The 20,715-nt window shown below is 46.4% G+C and overlaps 2 protein-coding genes across 2 annotated transcripts; one reads left to right on the top strand and one right to left on the bottom strand.

The window, feature by feature from the left end:
- Nucleotides 1-1,894: 1,894 nt before the first annotated feature.
- LOC123187473 (uncharacterized) lies at nt 1,895-18,170 on the top strand. Its single transcript, XM_044599345.1, has 16 exons — nt 1,895-2,047; nt 2,372-3,138; nt 3,235-3,387; nt 3,473-3,718; nt 3,846-4,113; nt 4,235-4,583; nt 4,672-4,867; nt 4,954-5,052; nt 5,141-5,398; nt 5,487-5,898; nt 7,689-7,788; nt 15,211-15,382; nt 16,207-16,425; nt 16,509-16,716; nt 17,042-17,162; nt 17,284-18,170. The coding sequence occupies exons 1-6, from the start codon at nt 1,954-1,956 to the stop codon at nt 4,537-4,539; spliced, it is 1,833 nt and encodes a 610-aa protein (XP_044455280.1). The 5' UTR covers nt 1,895-1,953; the 3' UTR covers nt 4,540-4,583; nt 4,672-4,867; nt 4,954-5,052; nt 5,141-5,398; nt 5,487-5,898; nt 7,689-7,788; nt 15,211-15,382; nt 16,207-16,425; nt 16,509-16,716; nt 17,042-17,162; nt 17,284-18,170.
- On the bottom strand, nt 6,601-10,713 carry LOC123187474 (uncharacterized). The gene is made up of 4 exons (XM_044599346.1): nt 7,671-10,713; nt 7,312-7,565; nt 7,143-7,218; nt 6,601-7,060 (listed from the first exon to the last, which is right to left on the bottom strand). Exons 1-4 carry the CDS (start codon nt 7,758-7,760, stop codon nt 6,953-6,955), a joined length of 528 nt encoding a protein of 175 aa, XP_044455281.1. The 5' UTR covers nt 7,761-10,713; the 3' UTR covers nt 6,601-6,952.
- Nucleotides 18,171-20,715: the final 2,545 nt, after the last annotated feature.

Below are 20,715 nucleotides of genomic sequence, written 5' to 3'. Positions count from 1 at the left end.
CCCTCTCTTCCTTCCTCAAAGTCATCGTCAGTGTCTCCCTGAACCATCGAGGACACGGGCACCAGCAGCAGCAATACCTCCAGGTCCATCTCGCCGGCGATCAGCGGGGCATCCTCACCTACCTGCTCACGTCACCACGGCCCGAGACCTGCTCACCATCATGCTCCATGGCTAGCTGCTCCCACTAGCATAACCTATTACTGCCACTAACTGCAGCCTGCCTCTGCCTACAGCGCCGGCGGGCGATCATCTCCTACGGCTCAGGACCAACCAGTCATCAGTCGACTTTATCATAATAGAGAAGCAGCGCATATGGCCGCCCTCTGACAACCTCACAATGACGGCCAAGGTCACATGAAGCTGGACCAGGAGCTGGACAGCAGGACAGGGTGGAGGACGAGTTCCTGACCGTGCTCGACTTGATAGTTGATATGAAGAAACTATTGGGGTAAGAGAAGGCCACATATTTGCTTGAGTTTCATTCCCATCAAGCCTGGCTGGACGCTCCGCCACCATTGTTGTCTACTCTATGATGGCGACAACACCTATATGCCATTTTGTTCCTCTGTAGATACAGTCCTTCCACTCTGCCTTAATTCGTTGTACAATATGAATCAATACCCTAAACGAAAATACTCATGTGAGCCCGAGCTCACAGGACCCCGGTATCTGTGCCACTTATTTCCCTCGTGATCTGGGCCGGAATGGGTATAGCGGTAGGTATATTGATGGTGTTGTTATTTCCCGAAATAGGAGTTGGCCCACAACATAGGTAATTCCGTCAGTTAGCTTGGTGGCGGATCAGACGGGACTGGACGGGGTGTGCCGTTTGGTCGCACATTCTGGTCTAACAGAGCCGTTTAGCTCATTTATGAGTACTAGTGGTGGCAGGCACCAATCTTCTCCAGCAATACTCCTCCCATCCCTCCCCTCTTTATAGTTCTAGATCCATCTCCCCATCGGCTGATATTGCGAGCGAGCCAACCCAGTCTAGTAGAACTTGTCCTTCCGGAGAGCATCTCTGCATCATCATCCTCCAGTGGCTTCGAGCAGCTCCCACCACTCATCAGCTGCCTCAGTGCGGCGGCCGGGTATTCACCTGGATTGCTCGGGCGGGTCAGAATGCAGGCGTTCGTTTCTACAAGTGCGTCAACAAGGACGTGAGTACGACCCATTCTCGCAGCTCTCGATCTACTCGTGTTTTCCAAACATCTAATACATTCTTCTTCCTTTGCCGATTCGATTTGTTTTTCAGTCCGGGCTCTGCAACTACATGAGAACCAAGGACGAGTACCTTGCCGAGCTGAGCTATCATCTGGGGGCGGCGCAGCAGCCAGTGCACGGAAGTAGCCAGGCGGGATCTTATCTGAACCGCAGGGTTCGTGTCCGAGAGCAGATGCGAAGTGTTCCAGCCGTTGCACAAGTTTTCAGGGCCCAGCCATGGGTTAATCAAGGAGGCACATCCACCGCCGCCCTCCGTGTTCTTGTGTTCTTAGACGGAGCCATACTGTTTGTCGGAGTGCTGATCTTGCTGGCGCTGGTCAAAGTAGTATTCCTGCTTAGCAGGTAGATGGTGGGCATGTTCACGGAGTACTTGGAATAATTATGAAGGTGTGCCCGTAGTATGCAAAGCGCTGTTTAGGCGAGATGTGCCATGTGCTATTAGTGTAAGCCCGGTGTAATATGTCATGAACCGAGTAATGAATGTATGGTCAGTTATTTTCTGTTATGCAAACGTATGGTCTACTACCCGGCAGTATCAATCGTTCATCTTTTTTTTATTTCAACAATTTTACGTTTCTGATACAATTAGGTGTGTGAACAGTGTTTTTAATTAGCGCGGCCTGCGACCGGCACGGTTGGCGGACGCAATAAAGTCCACCTACTAGCTACGGCAGCTACCTCCAGTCCGTATACCAAGCCGCCCACGCGCACCCACCCAGCGCCCCTCGTATGTATCGCCTCCCCGGTTCCCTGCTGCTTCCGAGCAGTTGCGGTGGCTACTTTGGCCGACGGCGAACCCACTGTATCCTCGGAAGATTTGCAGGTATGCGTTCGATCTATTCAAATCCATCCCCCTCCCCTGCCCTCTCCCCCACCTTGACTATCCATCTGTTTAGTCCATCATATAATTGCGCTGCACCTAGTGGGTTCTTAAAACATGCGTTTTCTAGTTTAGTTGGAGATCTGTTCGTAGGCGGACCAGGCACATGTGCTTCACCATGTATTAATCTCAGAAAAGTTTGTATCTTCAGCAACGAGAACCATGCCATTGTCTGAATCAATTTCAGCATAGTTGTACCCTCCAGATTTTTCGAAAAAGTTCATGATTCTTATATATGCTCTGAGCACAATTACATTTCATATGTAGGCATCATGTCTGACGCTAGTAGTAGTGATGGAGTGGCAGTCCTAGGTGATGCTGGAGAAGCTAACAATTATGAGCAGCCATTGCCTGCTACTGAAGCACAGCCGCCTCCTACTCCAACTTCTAGAATTTCAGTTAGGAAAGTCATAGAAGTAATCGAGACATTCGATGAGTACAAGAGATGGCTTGTTACTGAAATTGGGTTTGATGGAATGTTAAAGCTGCCTATGCTCCAGAAGCTTAACCTCAAGTTCAGTGCTTGGACTATGAGCAAGGTATGCGTCGAGCGTCGAGCAATTGTTCTGTCAGAAACCAAGATTCTCAAGTTTTTTGCGGAGGACATACACAAGGTGTTCGGCATACCATGTGGACACCGGAATGTTAAAGGGCGTGATGGATTCATTAAGCCAGAAGCTGTAAGATTTATTAAAACCACACTAGGGATGGATAAGACAGGAGTGCATAGCCTACGCGCTGCCGAGGAATTCCTTTTGCGTGACATTTCCGAGACGTCCAGCAAGCTAGAGAAGGATTGCTTCCAGATTGCATTCATCATTTTTGTGATGGGGCATGTGCTGGCACCCAGAACAAAACATGATTATGGAACGATAGACTACTGGGGTGCGCTGGCAAACACGGAGAATATTGCACAATTCAACTGGTGTGAGTTTGTACTGGAGTTTTTGCTCGAGGGAGTCAGGCGGCTTAAGAATGACATGATGGCCAACAACCCGAACACCAACCTGGTTGGTTGCCACTTGTTTTTGCAGGTTTGTCAAGTAGTGGTCTGATTTTACCTTTCAGGCGCAATGAAAAATCGTGCGAATCATTTAATTCACATTCTTGGCATGTAAACAACTTTACAGATTTTCTTCCTCGACAACGTTGACCTGGGACTTTTCAACAAGAAGCATAATGTCCTTCCTCGGATTAGTGACTTTGACCAAAACAGCATCAGAAACACGATAACCATGGCAACCGACATTGGGAAGGGCCCTGCATCATACACAAAATGCATGGTAACCATGGAAGCTTATCAAGTGAGGCTGGCAACATTTTTTATGTTTTTTTATTCCTAACAAGACACTCATGTCTTCATGGCAGATTCGACAGGGCCATGATATATGCTATGGACGCTGCAACATCCAAGATTCTACTGAGAGAAGCTCCAACAAGCAACTAGTAGGTGGTAATATGGATCAACATCACAGCAACCCAACCAATGACAGGGAGGAGTCAGTGCATGCATCATCATCTGCAGCTGTCAACCTAATGGATGTGCAGACACCTCTACGAGCGCTCGGGCCAATTGATTTTGCAGAGCATATGCGTACCCGATACCCTAGCTTGGTATGATTTACTACACCGGGGCGTTTTTCCAACATTCTTCTGTGATTTGTGCTTAGTTGGACATGTGTTTGTTCATGTCACGCATTTCTGATTTTGTATCTGGTGGCGTTCTTTTATGCTGCTGCAGGTCAAGGACGAGTTGAGTTTCATACTAAAGGAGCAGAATGCCAAATGCCAGCGTGAAATCAACACTGCTCGTGTCAATGTGCAGGCAGACATGATTAAGTTTGTCGACAAGTTGATGACATCGATCAGCAAGAGGTGCATTTGCTGTGCTGCTCGAGGTTTTACTGACTGTCCAGCAAGAGCAATTCAGCCATGCCCAGGGGTCGAAATTCAGACTCCTATTGGCCCGAAAATCCCATGCGTTAGGCTCGACATGTCTGCTTGCAAAGGTTTCCATGTTTGTTGTTTTGTAACTCCCTATGTTGTTCTTTGGTTTTACATGGTGCAATGTAGTGCCATTTACATGCCCCGCTAAGTCATTTTGATGACAAATGTCACACCTTTGTTTAGGTGCCACGTCTCGCCCCAGGTCTGATGGTGATGATCAGGGAGAACAGCAGCAGAACAAGCGGGCGCGCAATGATGAAGGAGCAGTCGCAGCCATGACAGAACAGATTATTCCGTTTGCAAGGCAGACCCTACAGTCAGTAAGCAAACTGTTTATTGACCTTCCGAATGATGGCAGTACAACGGTGTTTGGACAGAAGGCAGTCGTGCTTCCAGGAAGAAAATATGTTTTTAGGGCTGGTTTCCAAACTGACCCATGGATCAGGGGGGTTGTACCGTGCCCACCTCAGCCCTATGTGTCTGAATAGTTGGAAGGGTTCTTCAGTACGGCACCACCAGGAGAGCTATCTAGGTGATTATATCAAACTAAGTCATTATGATACATGATGTTCACTTGTTTCAGTCGAGACAGTTCACATTCATATTCTCTTAACTCACAGGAACTTCCTTGTGCATGAGAACCCAAGGTTCTTACGAATAACCGGTGCAGCGATGAGAATGCAGTTGGTTCAAGACGAGCCAATTGACCACGAGCTGATGTTAGTGATTATTAGAAGGTACTGTCAGGCTGATCAGGAAGCAAACAAACACTCGCCGTATCTAACATGGAGGCATCCACTTGAACCAGAGTTCTCGGTCAGCTATACAATTTTCTGTGCACATGTAAAAACACCTTGCTTTCATTTGTTATTATACTGATGCTGGATATGTTCTAAATGCAGACACTGGTATTGTCAGATCATGATTATGTCCATACGATGTCTATCTAGAAACCATTAGGGGCGGATGCGCTTAAGTATGACATCACATCAGCTCAGCTGGTAAGAGTTGTGTACTAGCAACGCCGAATTCATGTTTGTTTTTCAGTTTGATTTCCTGCTGGACTTATGCTTCCTGTCTTCTATTCAGTTCTTCATGCCTGTCCCACGCCCCGAAGGATGGATTGTAATTTTTTGGGACATGGTCACCCGCACGATGTTTGTTATCGAACCGATGTACCACAAGAAAAGCCGACCCCTGACCACTCATGAGAGGGACGAGATTATTGCTTGGAAGCTACACGATGCCCTGTTCAATTGCTTAGATGAGTACTATGCTGGGTGGCCCGTCAACAAAGAGAGATGGAATGTCAAGTTCCCCTGCTCTTGCCCATAGCATTTTCACTAAGTACATTCTTCATCCACCCTTCTTGTTTTCACTCAGCGCCACCTCCACGATCTTGTTACTTATCTAATTGTGATTTGTCCCGTGCCAGAAATGAAACAGGTGCTTGCGTTGTTCACATCACCGCCCATTTCGACGGCAAGAAGCTAAAGCTGCCGCTAACCAAGCTTTATCGCTCAGCCATGTCTCACATGAAAGCTACTGGTGTACCCTGTGTAGACTAATTTTTCTGCCAACATCAATATGCTCACTACCATTTCTGAATATCATCTTTTGCAGCACACCATATCAAAGACAAAGCGGGAAACGCTTTACGAGTGCATGAAGTTGCAGGGCAATTTCTCTTCCCACGCACGCGACACTCTGTGGCGCCTCCTTGCATCGTCAGACTCCATATTTGAATCAGAATGAGTCACCCTTCTATATTTATGTGTCTTTCAATCTAGCCACTTGATAATAAGTGTCTTACAACTTAAGCCCCCGCATCCGGTGTGTGATCCAAGGTGATGTTTCCAATCAGTTGTTATAGTTATTATGTCGTAGTCAAGCACCTAAACCATGCTGTATTTCTGAAGTGGATTGTTCGATGGTGAAAGTGCAATATGCATGCTTTAATTTTCTACGCAATTTACCCATTTTTCCAATGTGGATATACTACCAATTTATCTAAACGAGCCGTGCCAACGTAATTACACAAGTCAATTTTGTGCCAAACCAACCTCATTGTTTTGTAACTACCCCTCAAACAATCAACTCTCCCTCGCAGGACCCTTGAGGCCAACTTGGAAAACCAGACAACAATTCAATGTAATTCCTTAAGTCACATTGGAACCATTCCCTAACCTGGGCACCATGTTGCAACCAAACATTTCTTCTACATTTTCCCACCCAACAACTTAGGCATAGTGCAATATTCATGTTTGTTGGTGTGTTTCTTTCATGTGCTAGGATCATCACATATATTTTTGTCAGTGTGCCCCGCCATTCATCTGCACATGGTGTTACGGTTTGGAGCTTCAAGTGAGCCTAAGGTTGGAATGCCTCACCCTATGCCATAGCCACATATATCTTACCTTATGCCAATGCAATACTAGAGCAAACGTTTTCCTTAATCAGCACAACAATGCACGTCAAGTTAACCATCTCACTAACATTACTAAACTGATACCAACTATGTCTAGCATTCTCAAATACTTGGTGTCCATATGTCTTACATAGCCAACGGAGACACACACCCCAGATATTACATAACTGACCAGCATACAAGTCTAGTTCAAACTTAGCTGGTAATAAACTTAGACGTGGCAGCCAGGTAGTGATAACAATCTCTTAAACCCCCCTCTCCCTCATGTTGAATGGGGTGTGGAAGCTAAATTGCATCCCTTCTTCGGCGCCATTCTGTCTTCAGTTTTGTATCGCCCGTGAAATCTAGGAACCGTTGGCACACCACAAATTTGTGGGGTGGCAACTAACATCCCCAGATCCACCTATACGCAAACACTTCTCTGACCGTCTCGAAGATTTGCGTTCCAAAAGGATGCTGCCATCCAGTAGCATTTAGAATGGCAGCACCTCCTCAACCATGAAGTCTGGCAGCTCACCCACATTGCCCCTCATTGAGATAACTTCATATGCTATGGATTGTCGCAGGTAGTTTAGGCGCCCCTGCAATTTAGCACTTCTCATTTTTAGACATTCTCGCATATTTGTTTCAAGTGATGAATAAATGTTAAGGTCGTCTGCTCACTGGGGTTAGCTGAGTCTGAAGATATAGCCCAGTGTACTCCCTGCTGTAGTTGATAATGTGCAGCCAGCTATCCTCTCTGCTTGTACACGAGCACATGAAAATAAGTTAGAACTTGTATGTGGCACAATTTATATTTTTGACAATTCGAACATGTGGTCATCCATCATACATCTCGCAGCTTTCATGCATGCCAACGTTGTAGTTGATCGTCCAGCCCTGAGCCGGCACATACCACCCAGTGATGTTCTCATGTATGCAACGCCTAAGTCCCGCTAGGATGAAGTTTGCATTGTCTTCATGCTTGTACTGCATCTCCTCAATTGGCTCTGAAGTCTCACATGGGTCCATGACCAACAATGTCCTCTCTTTGACATCCACAACATATAGCGACCAACTTTCCATCATTGGGACTGGGAGCATGAGCTGCATAGCAAATAGAAGAACATATATTCTTGTTCAATCTGTCACATTTGATAATATCAGCAATGTTCATATAAGCTCATGCTAGTATATTTGTTGACGGGCTACCTTCTTTGTCCATTGCAGTCGATGCCCGAGCGCCTCATAGCTCATCATTGTATTCATGAATTCGAAGTCCAAATCATAAGACCTGTACATAAGAGCGAGCTACGAAAAGGGACAACAAGTAAGTATCCATGTGTTTCAAATTCAGGCCATGGTTTATGACATGTGTTGAACCGGTATGGGCCCTAGCCCATCTGTACCTATCTCTTAGGCCCAAGCCCATGAGAAATGTTGACCTAGAAGAGGAGCTCCTCCTCCTCTGTTCCGTGAGAGCCGCCACACACCAAGAAAAACACAACAACAGCTGCTCCTGGTACGCTACTCCTCCAAGTTCAACATGGTATCAGACCAGGCTGCAGCGGCAGCGGCGGCGCCGGTGGTGTAGTCCGGCGAGGAGGACCTGCCGGGGGCGAACAACGGCGAGCTAGGCGTAGCGGCTGCGGCTGGTGGCGGAGTGCAGCGAGGCGGCGCGGCCGGCTCGGGAGAGGAGGTTGCTGTGCGCACGTGCTGCTGGAGCTGCTGCGTGCTGGAGGTGCTGCTGCTGCTGCGTGAGGCAGCGAGAGAGAGATTGAGGGGAAGAGAGAAAAGGAAGGGCAGGTCACGCATCTCACCTGACACGGCAGCAACGCTATCAGGTCCACTGCGAGAAGCTGCAGTTTGTCTCCAAGTCACCTTCTGCTCTCGACTGTTGATTGCTGCGGGTTGGTAAAGGAAGGAGAGGTGATGAACTGCTGCTGGTTGAGAAGAGGAGAAGAGGAGTGCTACTGCTGCTTGCAGGTGCTGAAAGTCCCGCTGTTTTTGGTCTGCTGCTGACTGAAAGGGAAAATGGCGGAGGAAGCACTGGCGGCTGCAATGGACAAGCTTGCGGACATCATGGCCGCGAAGATGGTGGCTGCAGGTGAGAAGGCACCTGCTGATGTGGGCTCGAGCGCTGCGCAGGCAGAGATGGTGCAGAAGATTGAGCTGGCTCCAAACGAGGTGAAGTTAGAAGGTGTAGAAAACTACCTGAGGTGGTCGAGGAGAGGTAAACTCATCCTCAGAACTAAGTCACTGGAAGACTATGCTCTTGGTGAGGTGAAGGAACCAGAAGACAAGAGGGGAGCTTCATGGAAGAAATGGAATGCCACAGACAGTTTCGTGTTGAATTGGCTGCTGAGTTCTCTATCCCCTTCTGTTGCTGCTTCGGTGGAGGACCTCCCTACTGCTGCTGAGGTATGGGCAGCGTTAGCTAGTATGTACTCAGGGAAGGGAAATGTCATGTTGGTCTCCAAAATTGAAGAAACTGTGCATGATCTCACTCAAGGTGATAGGACTGTAATGATGTATGTTGAAGAGCTGAAACATCTTTGGGCTGATTTAGACTATCTTGCACCTATTGTGTTGCCACATGCTGAGTGTGCAGTGATAGCTAGAAAGTGGGTTGAGGATAGGCGTGTCCTCAAGTTTTTGAAGGGGCTGGACTCCATGTTTGAGAATAGAAGGGCTATCTTAATGCAACAAGCTGAGTTGCCGTCACTAAGAGATGCCATTGCTGCTATAGCACAGAAGGAGACTAGACTGAAAGCTGTGGAGCGGTCAAAGGTGGCTTCCAGACCTGCTTATCACATAATGAATAGGCCTGAGACAAGAGACTGCCACAATTGTGGGCTGAAAGGGCATCTCAGTTACCAGTGCACAGCCCCATCGAAGAGAGACAACAAAGGCAGAGGAGGTTACAGAGGCAGTTACAGAGGAGATGGTAGGGGATACTATCGTGGAAGCAACAACAGGGGCAGAAGTGCTCCAAGTAACTATAACAACTACAATCGCTACCAAGGGGAGGCCAGAGCGAATGTATCTGTCATGAGTGAGGGTCAGTCCAGTTCTTCTCATAGTCAAGACATGAGAAATGAGCAGCAGGGTCAAGACAAGAGGAACGAACAGCAAGCGGAGACAGTGTTTGGTGACTTTGCTCATTTTGTGTACTCTGATGAAGGTAATGAAACTGCATCTGTTGCTGTTCATAGGGCTGGTGTAGATTGGGTTTTAGACTCAGGGGCATCGAAACATGTAACCGGCAACGTTAGAGAGTTTGAATGCTATCAACAGTACCCCCAATCGTACAATGGAACTATTCAAATTGCAGATGGTACTGCACAACCTATTAAGGGGGTTGGGGCAGTGCAATGTACTCCAAGTATTAAGTTGGAATCAGTTTTGCATGTTCCAGCTTTCCCAGTTAGTCTAGTGTCATTGAGTGCTTTGATTGATCAGATAGATTGTGACGTAACTCTTAATAAGTACCGCTGTTTGATTCAGGAGATGGGAACTGGGAGGAGGCTTGGGGCAGGAACCAGGCATAGAGGACTATGGTACATGGATCACCAGGAGGATGTGAAGACTGCTGGCATGGCTCTTGCTGCGACTGCGACAGAGAAGGAAGCATTAGCTATGATCCACCATTGTAGGTTTGGACATGTTTCTTTTGAGAAAATGAAGAAAGCTTTCCCTGATGTAATGAATGGTTTAGATAAAACCAAGTTAAGGTGTGAGGCATGTGAGTATGCTAAACACACTCGGATATCATATGTGAGTAAGGGGCTCAGGAGTATAGTCCCATTTGTGCTTGTTCATTCAGATGTTTGGACATGTCCATCAACCTCGATAAATGGAATGAAATATTTTGTCACCTTCATTGATTGCAATACTCGCATGACATGGATGTATCTAATGCGACATAAAGATGAGGTGTTTGAGTGTTTCAAGGACTTCTGTGCGTATGTTAAAACTCAATTCAAGGTGCAGGTTCAAATGATAAGGACTGACAATGGGACAGAATATGTCAACAGAAGGCTGGGAGAGTTCCTATCAGACCAAGGTATTCTGCATCAGACATCTTGCCCGGACACTCCTCCCCAAAATGGCGTGGCAGAGCGGAAAAATCGGCATATCCTTGAGGTGGCGCGCTCAATCATGTACACTATGAATGTGCCAAAGTGTCTATGGGGTGAAGCCGTTCTGACTGCAACCTATCTGATCAATCGCACGCCATCCATGATACTGGGTATGAAATCTCCTTGTGAACTCTTATTAGGAGAGAATAAATTTAGTGTGCCACCAAAGGTGTTTGGATGTACTTGTTTTGTCAAGGATCATAGACCTGCTGTGAACAAGCTGGATCCTCGGGCGGTGAAGTGTATCTTTATTGGCTATCCTTCTGGACAGAGAGGGTATAAGTGTTGGAGTCCTTCTGATAGGCGCACTTTCGTGAGTATGGATGTGACATTCTGGGAATCTAATCCTTACTATGGGGAAAAACTGACTTGAGCTTGTTGTTTGAATGTCTGGACCAGCCTGTGGTTGGTCCAGAGGGGGAGGTGGTGTTGCAACCTCAAGTATCTGAAGCAAGAGGGAGAGAACAAGGAAGATGTCAGGAAGAGGTGATGCAGCAAGCAAGACCGCCAATGGTGGGCACTATACCCGTGTTGCCGTTGTCTAGTGGAGAAGGTGAAACAGAAACGCATCAGGTTCAAGAGCAACCTGAGCAGCAGAAGGGCATAGCACAGAAGCCACTTAAAGTCTACACCCGGCGAGCCAAGGCAAATGAACCCCAGGGGGAGCAAGCAGGAAATGAGAATGTGATGCAGGGGGAGTCACACATAGAACAGGAGGACTCATCCACGGAGATGCCAATTGCGTTGAGGAAGGGAACTAGGGCTGCGGCTGCCAAACGTGTCGAGAGATATGGGTTTGAGCATAATATTGGGAATTATGTGAATTATGATGCTCTGTCGGCATCATATAAAGTGTTCATTGCTTCTCTTCAAGCGATGGTTATTCCTTTAGATTGGAGAAATGCAAAGAAGGACCCTAAGTGGTGTGCTACTATGCGAGAAGAACTAGAAGCATTGAGAAAACAGAGGACTTGGGAGTTAGCTGAGTTGCCAGCAGGAAAGAAAATAGTGGGCTGCAAATGGGTTTATTCTGTCAAACAGAATCCTGAAGGCAAGATTGAGAGATACAAAGCCAGACTAGTTGCAAGAGGATATAGTCAAACCTATGGGATAGACTATGACGAAACATTTGCTCCAGTAGCAAAAATGAACACTGTGAGGATATTAGTATCATGTGCAGCAAACTTTGGATGGCCTTTGCATCAGTTAGATGTGAAAAATGCTTTCTTGCATGGAGAACTAAAAGAAGAAGTCTATATGGAAGTCCCCCTGGATTGGACTCATCTAAAACTGAAGGCAAGGTGTGTAGATTGAAAAAGTCTTTGTATGGTCTGAAACAATCACCGAGAGCTTGGTTCGATAGATTCCGAAGGGCTATGTGTGAGATGGGATACAAACAATGCAATAAGGATCACACTGTCTTCTACCGACATCAGAATAGGAAGATTGTCATCCTTGCAGTCTATGTAGATGATATAATCATAACTGGAGATGATGGGACGGAGATAGCAAGGTTAAAGGAGTGTCTTGGAAAGGCATTTGAAGTGAAGGATCTTGGTCAGATGAAGTATTTTCTGGGTATTGAGATTGCAAGATCTGCCAAAGGGATAGCCTTGTCCCAGCGCAAGTACACCTTGGATCTCCTCAGTGATATGGGAATGTTAGAGTGTCGAGCTGCTACTACCCCAATTGACCAAAACCATAAGGTAACAGCACAATCTGGAGATCTAGTGGATAAGGAGAAATACCAAAGACTGGTAGGGCGTTTACTATACTTGTGTCACATAAGACCAGACATTGCCTATGCTGTGAGCATAGTGAGTAGGTATATGCATGAGCCCAGAAGTGGACATGTGGAGGCAGCACACAGAATTCTGAAGTATTTGAAGGGAACACCAGGAAGAGGACTGTGGTTCGAAGGGAATGGCCACTTGGTAGTTGATGGGTATAGTGATGCAGACTGGGCAAGTTGCCTGGATGATCGTCGATCAACATCTGGGTATTGTGTGTTTGTGGGAGGTAACTTAGTTTCATGGAGAAGCAAGAAGCAGCCAGTTGTATCAAAATCAACAGCAGAAGCAGAATATAGAGCCATGTCTCAGGGGTTAAGTGAGATGTTGTGGGTGAGAAACCTTCTAAGTGAATTGAAATTGCTAAGAGAAGGACCTCTGAATGTCTGGTGTGACAACAGGTCTGCTATATGCATAGCTAACAACCCAGTGCAACATGACAGAACTAAGCATGTAGAGATTGATCGATTCTTCATCAAAGAGAAGCGTGATGCTGGGATTATAAAGATTGAGTATGTGCACACAGGCCAACAGATAGCAGACTGCTTGACAAAAGGTTTGGCAGGAAAGGAATGCAACCTAGCTTGCGACAAGATGGGAATGATAGATATCTACCACCCATCTTGAGGGGGAGTGTTGAACCGGTATGGGCCCTAGCCCATCTGTACCTATCTCTTAGGCCCAAGCCCATGAGAAATGTTGACCTAGAAGAGGAGCTCCTCCTCCTCTGTTCCGTGAGAGCCGCCACACACCAAGAAAGACACAACAGTAGCTGCTCCTGGTATGCTACTCCTCCAAGTTCAACAACATGTAAGTACACACTCACCACAAATCACAAGTCAAATATGTGTCGCCACCTGATCTCCCAATCACCGTACATTTGTCCGTCCTTGTACACTAGCATCCTTGACACAGCTGACCAACCGACTGTTGTCAGGTGTCCCTCTGGGCCAAACTCATTCACAAAGTCCTCACCTGACATCACTATCAGGTAAGGCAACAGGTGTTTGTACCATTTCCTGCAAGTTCGAAACACACAATTCAACAGCCGTGCAAAACAACATACCCAAGTTTTGACATGTGATCTACTCGATTAGGTAATTAACTTACCGGTTGCGATTCCTTGAGCTCCTAATGCACATTTTGTCCCAGAATTCCACAACATTCTTTGTAAGGGGTTCCTCATGCTTCAGACCAGCTTTACCGGGGAACACGTCTCCCTTGTTATCCATTTCCATTTTCACTATGGTCCTCACCATGCCAACACGCAACCTCAGGTTGCTATTCATTCGCCCTGAGACGACTCCTACCCCCCTCTCTACGCCAGCATTCACTGCACCAGACAACACCGTTACAAAATTAGATGTTACAAAATTAGATGTAGTTATGTTCCCCCGTACAGATTCACCTATAGATATGTATTTTATATCACTGGTAACAAACCTGTCTATCCATCATTCATCGCTGCATGTTCGTTTTGAGCATGCTGCCCATGCAGACCAGTAGTCCCTGCTGCCGATGTTTCTCCAACATCTCTGACTGCAAGTACATATAGATGGCGCGAATAAGATATGGCATGAGACCGTTTTATTGAGTTGTGGTTACAGGTTGGGTTTTGTTTCCCACTCACTTGTATTCCCCGTGAAGTTATGTCCTGCAATTCGCTGAAGTACACCTACACCAGTTGTCACTGGTTCTGCTTGGTCCGGTTCTGCAAATCCACGCACTATAATAAGAGAATTGAGCAGGATTCATCAGCTTATTAAGGTTGAGATTTTTAATCACCTTCATGATGCCCAGATCTGCCAATAGGTGGATTCAAGTCATACCCACCACCTACAGAAGTAGCCCCTGCTCCAGAACCTTCTCCGGCTGCCCTGACTATCAATGCAAATACAAGATCAATGCCTGTCATCGCATTACTCAACAGTTCTTCATCATTAGGGAATGTTTTTCACTCACTTGTAATCCCTGGAAAGACATATCCCGTGCTGATTCGAAGGACACCTCCTCAAGTTGTTACCGTTTTAGTTTGCCCTGTTGCTGGAAGAGCAAGCATTATATTCTAGTTAGCCCTCTGCTAATGTGACTTAGTTGGTATATGTTGAGTTTTAATTTTTTTACAAACCTTGACGATGCTCATCATTCCCGGGTTGTGCTATTAAAACATCTCCTCGAGCTGTCATCGTTTCAGTTTGTCGCGTTGCTACAAGTTCAAGCAGTATAGTTAGTCAGTCTAGTGCTAATTTGATTTACTTGAAATAAGATTATATTTGATTTGTCTACGAACCTTGAACATGATCACCATTCCCTGGCTGTCCCATCAACCCATTTTGGTCTGAGTCGTTACCACTCCCATCGTTTTGATCTAAACTTCGTGTCGAGGATGACTGCCTGCCTGATCTCTTGATACGTCTCCTTTGTCGGCACTGCCGCCTCCCTCTGTTTGCGCTCCGCTTATGTCGCCTTCGGATTCCTTCTGGTCCTCTACCTGCCATGTATAATGGACAAACATGACAATTTGAAATTCTGAATCTACGCCCCCTGGCCAATATGTACACCAGCAGCAACAGCACCTGCTTCATTGGTCCCAGCCGGCACAGGTTCAATCACCGTTGTTGCTGCCATTGGATGGTATTCATGTGGTGGCGATGATCCAACAAATGCCATCCCTACAAATTTGTAAATCAAATCTCCCACCAACTGGTTCATGAACACTGTCCCCAATTTAGTTGCATACATTATCTCATGCAAAACACTTACCATCTATTGTCGTCTGAAACTTCATGCAATGTGTGTTCCCCGTGCTTCCTTGCCTAGCTGTATTGCTCACTGGTGCCGCCACGTCTGCTCTGACCTCACTCACTGTGGACAAGAAGTAAACAACATTATCACGTAACATCATGCACACTTTTGGTATGAACATTAGCAGAAAACAAGGGGGCTCACCTGCTGTTGGCAAAGCTGGCATCATCTCTCGACGGCCTCCCGGGTATGCTCGGTCACACTCAGTGTTGCCTGAATTATCTTCTGCTTTAACAGAATCCACTCTTGAAGTATTCTCTGCCAAAACAATACCATCATTTTTACAAGTTGTAAGGTACATACTGGTTTCATGACTATTTGTACAAACGCATACCATTTAGCTCGGGCCCTGTCTCAACCTCTCTATCTGGAGTGCTTATGGTTAAGTCAATGGACACCACTGCAAGACATGCAATATGGTTAGATGTATGTTTACCTTTGTACATAGATTACATTTTTTCGCACCACTCTCACATACCTGGAGCCTCACCATCAACCTCATTATGTGATACTGGAACACTCGTAACTAAGTCAATGAATGGAACCTCCGTCTCTGCAACAAGATCATGTGTTAGGTCTGTTTCCACATATTTGTCTACTGGTTGCCGCAATGATCATTATTTCTAAACTGACCGTTCGCGTCATACAAATTCTGTACTGATGAAGCAAATAGGCCATCAGGTGACATTATCATCGGTTCAACATGATCATTTTCTATGAGGCTGCCATGGTATCTTCCAAGCATGTCATCATGAGCCCCCATACTTTCCGACCCCGGAGATAATGGCCCGATGTCTGCTTGCCCTGTTGCAATCTCTTCTTGGGCACTTTCTATGAGCACGACATTCATCATGTTGCGCACCCCCATACCCATCAAAATAGCTTCAGCTGCAAAATCAAACATTTTCATTTATGTCAACCATCCACAAATCCATTCCTGTGTTCATGTGAAAGAACTTTTTCCATGGTCATTCAGCGGTGCTAACCTTCAATGTCTGCTGATGCTTGCAGGAACTTGCTTATGAGGCCAGCGTGCAAGTTGTCGTCTGCCCTTTGTTTTGGATCCACCACATACTCCGCCGAATCTGGAACGCCACTATCGACCACTGCATTTGCTGGTGTCATCGGTGAATCAGAATGTAGCCTGGTTGGTTCAGCTCCACCGTCTACAGCTTGACCTGCAATACAAAACACATTCCACGTGTTAGCCCAGTACAAACTAAAGAGCTGGTGGGTGTGCAAAATGATTTGTTTGCTCATATCTTTGCTGCTCATATACAACTGACTGATATATTTGCTGCACCAACCTGCAGAATGAAGCTCTGGGACACTGGGCTCTAGTGGGTGTGCAAACTGAACCGACGGCACTCTGGAATCTATTGGCGGTGCAAATTGAAGAGCTGGGACACTGGACTCTACCGGTGGTGCTATCGTGCTTTGTCCGGCGATCCGCAAGCGCGGTGAATCATCTGTCTGTGCTGCCAGCTCTGTCCAATGCCATCACAATCTCTATTAAGCATGGTGGGTCACGAATAGGGCATGATGAAACAAACTCATTTTATCCTTTATGTCGCACCCTTACCTGGTATGCTAATGACAGGTGGACGCGGAAGACCTAGTTTCCCACCTTGACTTTCTGCATTGTTTAAATACATTTTTTTGTTAGTCATACAAAGCATACATACACACCACATGCATTCATTTCTGAATCCTAGATGCTTGAACTCACCTTCACGCTGCAGAACTCTTGCATGGTTCCTTCCTATGCGTTCATAATGAGTCTTCATATCGTCTTCGCTATCTGATGATTCAAATTCGCTATCTTCCTCTAATATACTTTTGCCAGGATCCTCTGCATCAATTTGCCGGATGCGGCTCTGCCTTCTGGCTTCATAACCACCTTCATTGATTACAACTGGCTGCTCTCGATCCCTAACGGCTTGCGTTTCTCTACCTGCAACACATCGGTAAGTAGTGAGTGCTATGTACAATGGTACCACCAAACAGATTTTGCCGATCCAAATGTTAACTTGTCGCACCCACCTTGCAAATCGGCTGCAACTTGATTAACCTCTTCTTCATTTTCAGATGCTGAATCGTATCCATCACATTCTGCACATAGTACACAAAGGACAAAAGTTATTTGAACAACAATCACAATCACATGTTCCGTGCAACGGGGTGAAGAACAACTAGTGCAATTTGTAGTTGAAGTTTGTCCGAAACATACCATTTTCCTGGCTCCGGGACCTGGACCCTTCAAAGCTCATTTCATCCTCTGACTAAGCAGTTGAATTGGTGTTCTTCATGTGGCCATTTTCAGCGCTGATAATAGCCAGCAAGCCAGGTTGACCAGTGACACCTTCATTATTAATTACATCTGCCTCGTCATACGAGTCATACACTGGAACTGCAAATTTTGAAATGCAATTATCAATAAACTAACATTTCAGATTCTCTTGCTCATCCATAGCATAATGCATCAATGTTATGGCTGTCTTGAGTGCCCACCTGTTGGTTTGGTACAATCGCTCCCAAGCTCCTCAACAACAAAACCTTGATTCCATATAGCAAGCTGCATATCATTTGATATATGTTCTTCAGTGTCAGTCTGTGCAACGCCTGTCAGTGTGGCCATGGTCTGGTTCTGACCACTCAAGTTGTCTTCCCCTTCGGCTGCTCCTTCTTCGGCACCTCCTGTGTCCATGTTGGCACTGTCCAAGCTTGGATCACCATTATGTGCTCCCACTCCTGCATTTCCATTGTTTGCTGCAAAGAGCTGAAAGTTTGCCAATGAAGATTATTAGTAAGCAGACACTAAAGCATCATGACATCGACAATACTTCAAGTTTGCTCTGTTTTACCGAATTAGTTGTAGCTGCCATTAGAGGGTGCCACATCCATACTTGCTGCAGCATGTATCCTTCTAGCCTGGTCTGTAAACCACATTTACATTTTCATCATTTTCATCATTGTATGATTGTGTCTCTCATCAAAATAATAGTGTAATTACCGGGTAATATCCTGGGTTCTCCCTCTCTAGCTGGATTAATCTCCTCACTAGTGGATAAGAGTAAGCACAAATTCTTGGCAGGAGATTCGATCGTAGGCTTGCTGGCCCATAATCCACCCAGTCCAGTTGTACGTACTGCAAATGAAAGAGGGAGACTCCAGTGTTAGCGCACATAATTTTTCAATAATAGATTTAACCAATGTGCTACCAAATCACATGACTTGCCTATAGAAAAAGTGAATGCCCGCCTATGATAGCCACCTTAGCTCCAGTTGCTACGTTTGCTTGTACTTTTCGGCAGATATCATCACGAGGTCGACTGAGTACCGTGCAATGTTGTACTTCCCTATAGCCCATGGGTCTTGGACAATGGGCAATATCTCTTCTAGTATTGCTGCAACCAACTGTCTAGGGCCTAACAAAGTGGACACAGCTAGCAAAGTCGAAGCAACTGTGAATGCTATGGTCTCTTGCTCATTCATGCAGCATGGGTTTAGCCTACTAATGACATACTCTAGGTCCGAGACCTTTAAGCCTCCTCTACCTCGCAACCCTAGCATCCCCCTGACTCTCTGAACAAGTGTAGATCTATACATGGGTGTGCCAAATTCCACAATCCTCCCATTACCACGTACGCCTAAGATCCTAACCGCATCTTCATCAGTTATTGTTCTAACTTGTCCATCTGGCATTCGCAATGTCCTAGTTCGAGTGTTAACTCTACCCATCAAGTCAGCAGTGAAAACCCTATCTATAGACCCAGCATATCTGTTCGTCAACAAGCCGGCCATGCCGGTTGGCTCCATTGCATGGTAAAACAAGGTACCTAACCCTAGGAAAGGGCCGGTCACGAACATGGATCTAAGCGCTGGCTCGCGTCGCCTTGCATTGGCCAGGGCCATCTCCTCGCTACCACACTGCCGGCTCCTCTTCTTTGGGCGGCCGCGGCTGCGGTTGCGGCTGCCAGATTTTCGTTGTTTCGGCAATCTCGGAGGCCTGGCCATCATCACCCGATGACCTGCAAAGATCAATCACACATTCAGATGCGTTAGTTCTTCCTGCCATTTGGATAGCACTACTAGCATTAGATTAAGAACCAAGGCCGTACGGGAAGGCCCCTAGATTATCTACTCGCTGTACGTGCCGAAAAGGTCAACTGGAGCAAGACACTCACGTAGATTAGCTACCAAAATAAGGGGACGGATCACAACGGAGTAAGCAAGGAAGTTAGAACCGATGCCAAGAGGAAAATAATGGACGGAGCACGGCCGACGGCAGAGTATGAGGAAGAAAGAGCCAGGCGGGTACAAGCTTACCAGAAAGGCAGCGGTTGCTTCAACTGTCCACCGGAGATCAGGTCAGATCTGGTCTTTCCCCTTTCTGCTTGCTACCATCCAAATCTAGAACAGAGGCTCACAGTGCTCGCTGGTGGAAATGAGCAGGGGGCGGCCCGTGGGGTGGGGTTAAAACCAGCACACTCTGCCTCCACTGTTCCAGCTACCCATCCCCCACTCTTTATTTACTGCTCGTCAGAGGTGGTTTTTTATTAGGTACAGCTTGGAACCCTCCCAGCACGACACATTTTAGAATCGAGAGGCGGGAAATATCCACGCGCCACCCCGTCTAACAGAACATGTTTCTACTAGTGATCGTTCACCCAACTGATTAATGAGGTGAACTACATACATCGCCGTTCCACTTTGCATGCATCAATCATGCCGATCTCCATGCCATGCTGGCCGTACTTTTTGCAAACATCCGCGGGTTCACGCTTTATTGCATACTGCTTGTATATTTTAGGACCAGCACCCACACTGCACGTACCCCTATATAAAGAAACTTCCTAAGTGGGGGGTCCAGCTCGAAAAATGCAACATGACAAGGACAGAGGATATTTTCCACTGCCCTCACCACTCCTGTTGACCTTTCTCCCGAGCCAACCCCAAGTAAGGACAAATGCATGCATATGCAAGCACCCGTGCACAATGCATTTTTTAATGCTTAACCAATCCATGCATCGTGGTAATCACCATCTGCATGGCTACTATGGACCACCGCACGGGTCGGATGCACTAATTTAATCAATCATGGCCTATCCAATGACACCAGGCATGCATGCCCATCCAAAACACAGTTAGCATCATGCAATAGAGATGAGCCACATTGACACACATTAATTAGTAGTAACACATACAAGTAGATCCACTGCTGCAAGCCATACTACTTAGTTAACTACTCCACGCATCAACCAGGAAGGAAGCTACAAACACACTTAAGAGGACCACAGTACTTAGTCGGTAGATACACCATCAGCACGGCAAAGGCGTCTTTGCCTAATCTGGATGAACAACATGCGGTCTACACTGCAGATACAGGGTTGATTCTAGCACGTTTGGTGATACGCCGATTACTCTCCTCCACATCTCCAACCTCTGCTAAGTTGACTTTCATGGGTTCTTTTAGGGCAGACTGCATTTGATTAGCAGCAGGGTCGTGCTCTCCGAACC

The sequence above is a fragment of the Triticum aestivum genome, chromosome 2A (genome assembly GCF_018294505.1).
Source record: "Triticum aestivum cultivar Chinese Spring chromosome 2A, IWGSC CS RefSeq v2.1, whole genome shotgun sequence".
NCBI lineage: Eukaryota > Viridiplantae > Streptophyta > Magnoliopsida > Poales > Poaceae > Triticum > Triticum aestivum.
The sequence above is the reverse complement of the archived record's forward strand: the minus strand, read 5'-3'. Positions and strand labels throughout refer to the sequence as shown.

Coding starts and splice junctions, on each gene's coding strand:
- LOC123187473 (XM_044599345.1), top strand. CDS start 1,954: ATGTATCGCCTCCCCGGTTCCCTGCTGCTTCCGAGCAGTTGCGGTGGC. Junction 2,048..2,371: donor TATCCTCGGAAGATTTGCAG/GTATGCGTTCGA, acceptor TTTCATATGTAG/GCATCATGTCTGACGCTAGT. Junction 3,139..3,234: donor GTTGCCACTTGTTTTTGCAG/GTTTGTCAAGTA, acceptor ACAACTTTACAG/ATTTTCTTCCTCGACAACGT.
- LOC123187474 (XM_044599346.1), bottom strand. CDS start 7,760: ATGTACAGGTCTTATGATTTGGACTTCGAATTCATGAATACAATGATG. Junction 7,566..7,670: donor GACTGCAATGGACAAAGAAG/GTAGCCCGTCAA, acceptor TTTGCTATGCAG/CTCATGCTCCCAGTCCCAAT. Junction 7,219..7,311: donor ATGCATGAAAGCTGCGAGAT/GTATGATGGATG, acceptor GTGTACAAGCAG/AGAGGATAGCTGGCTGCACA.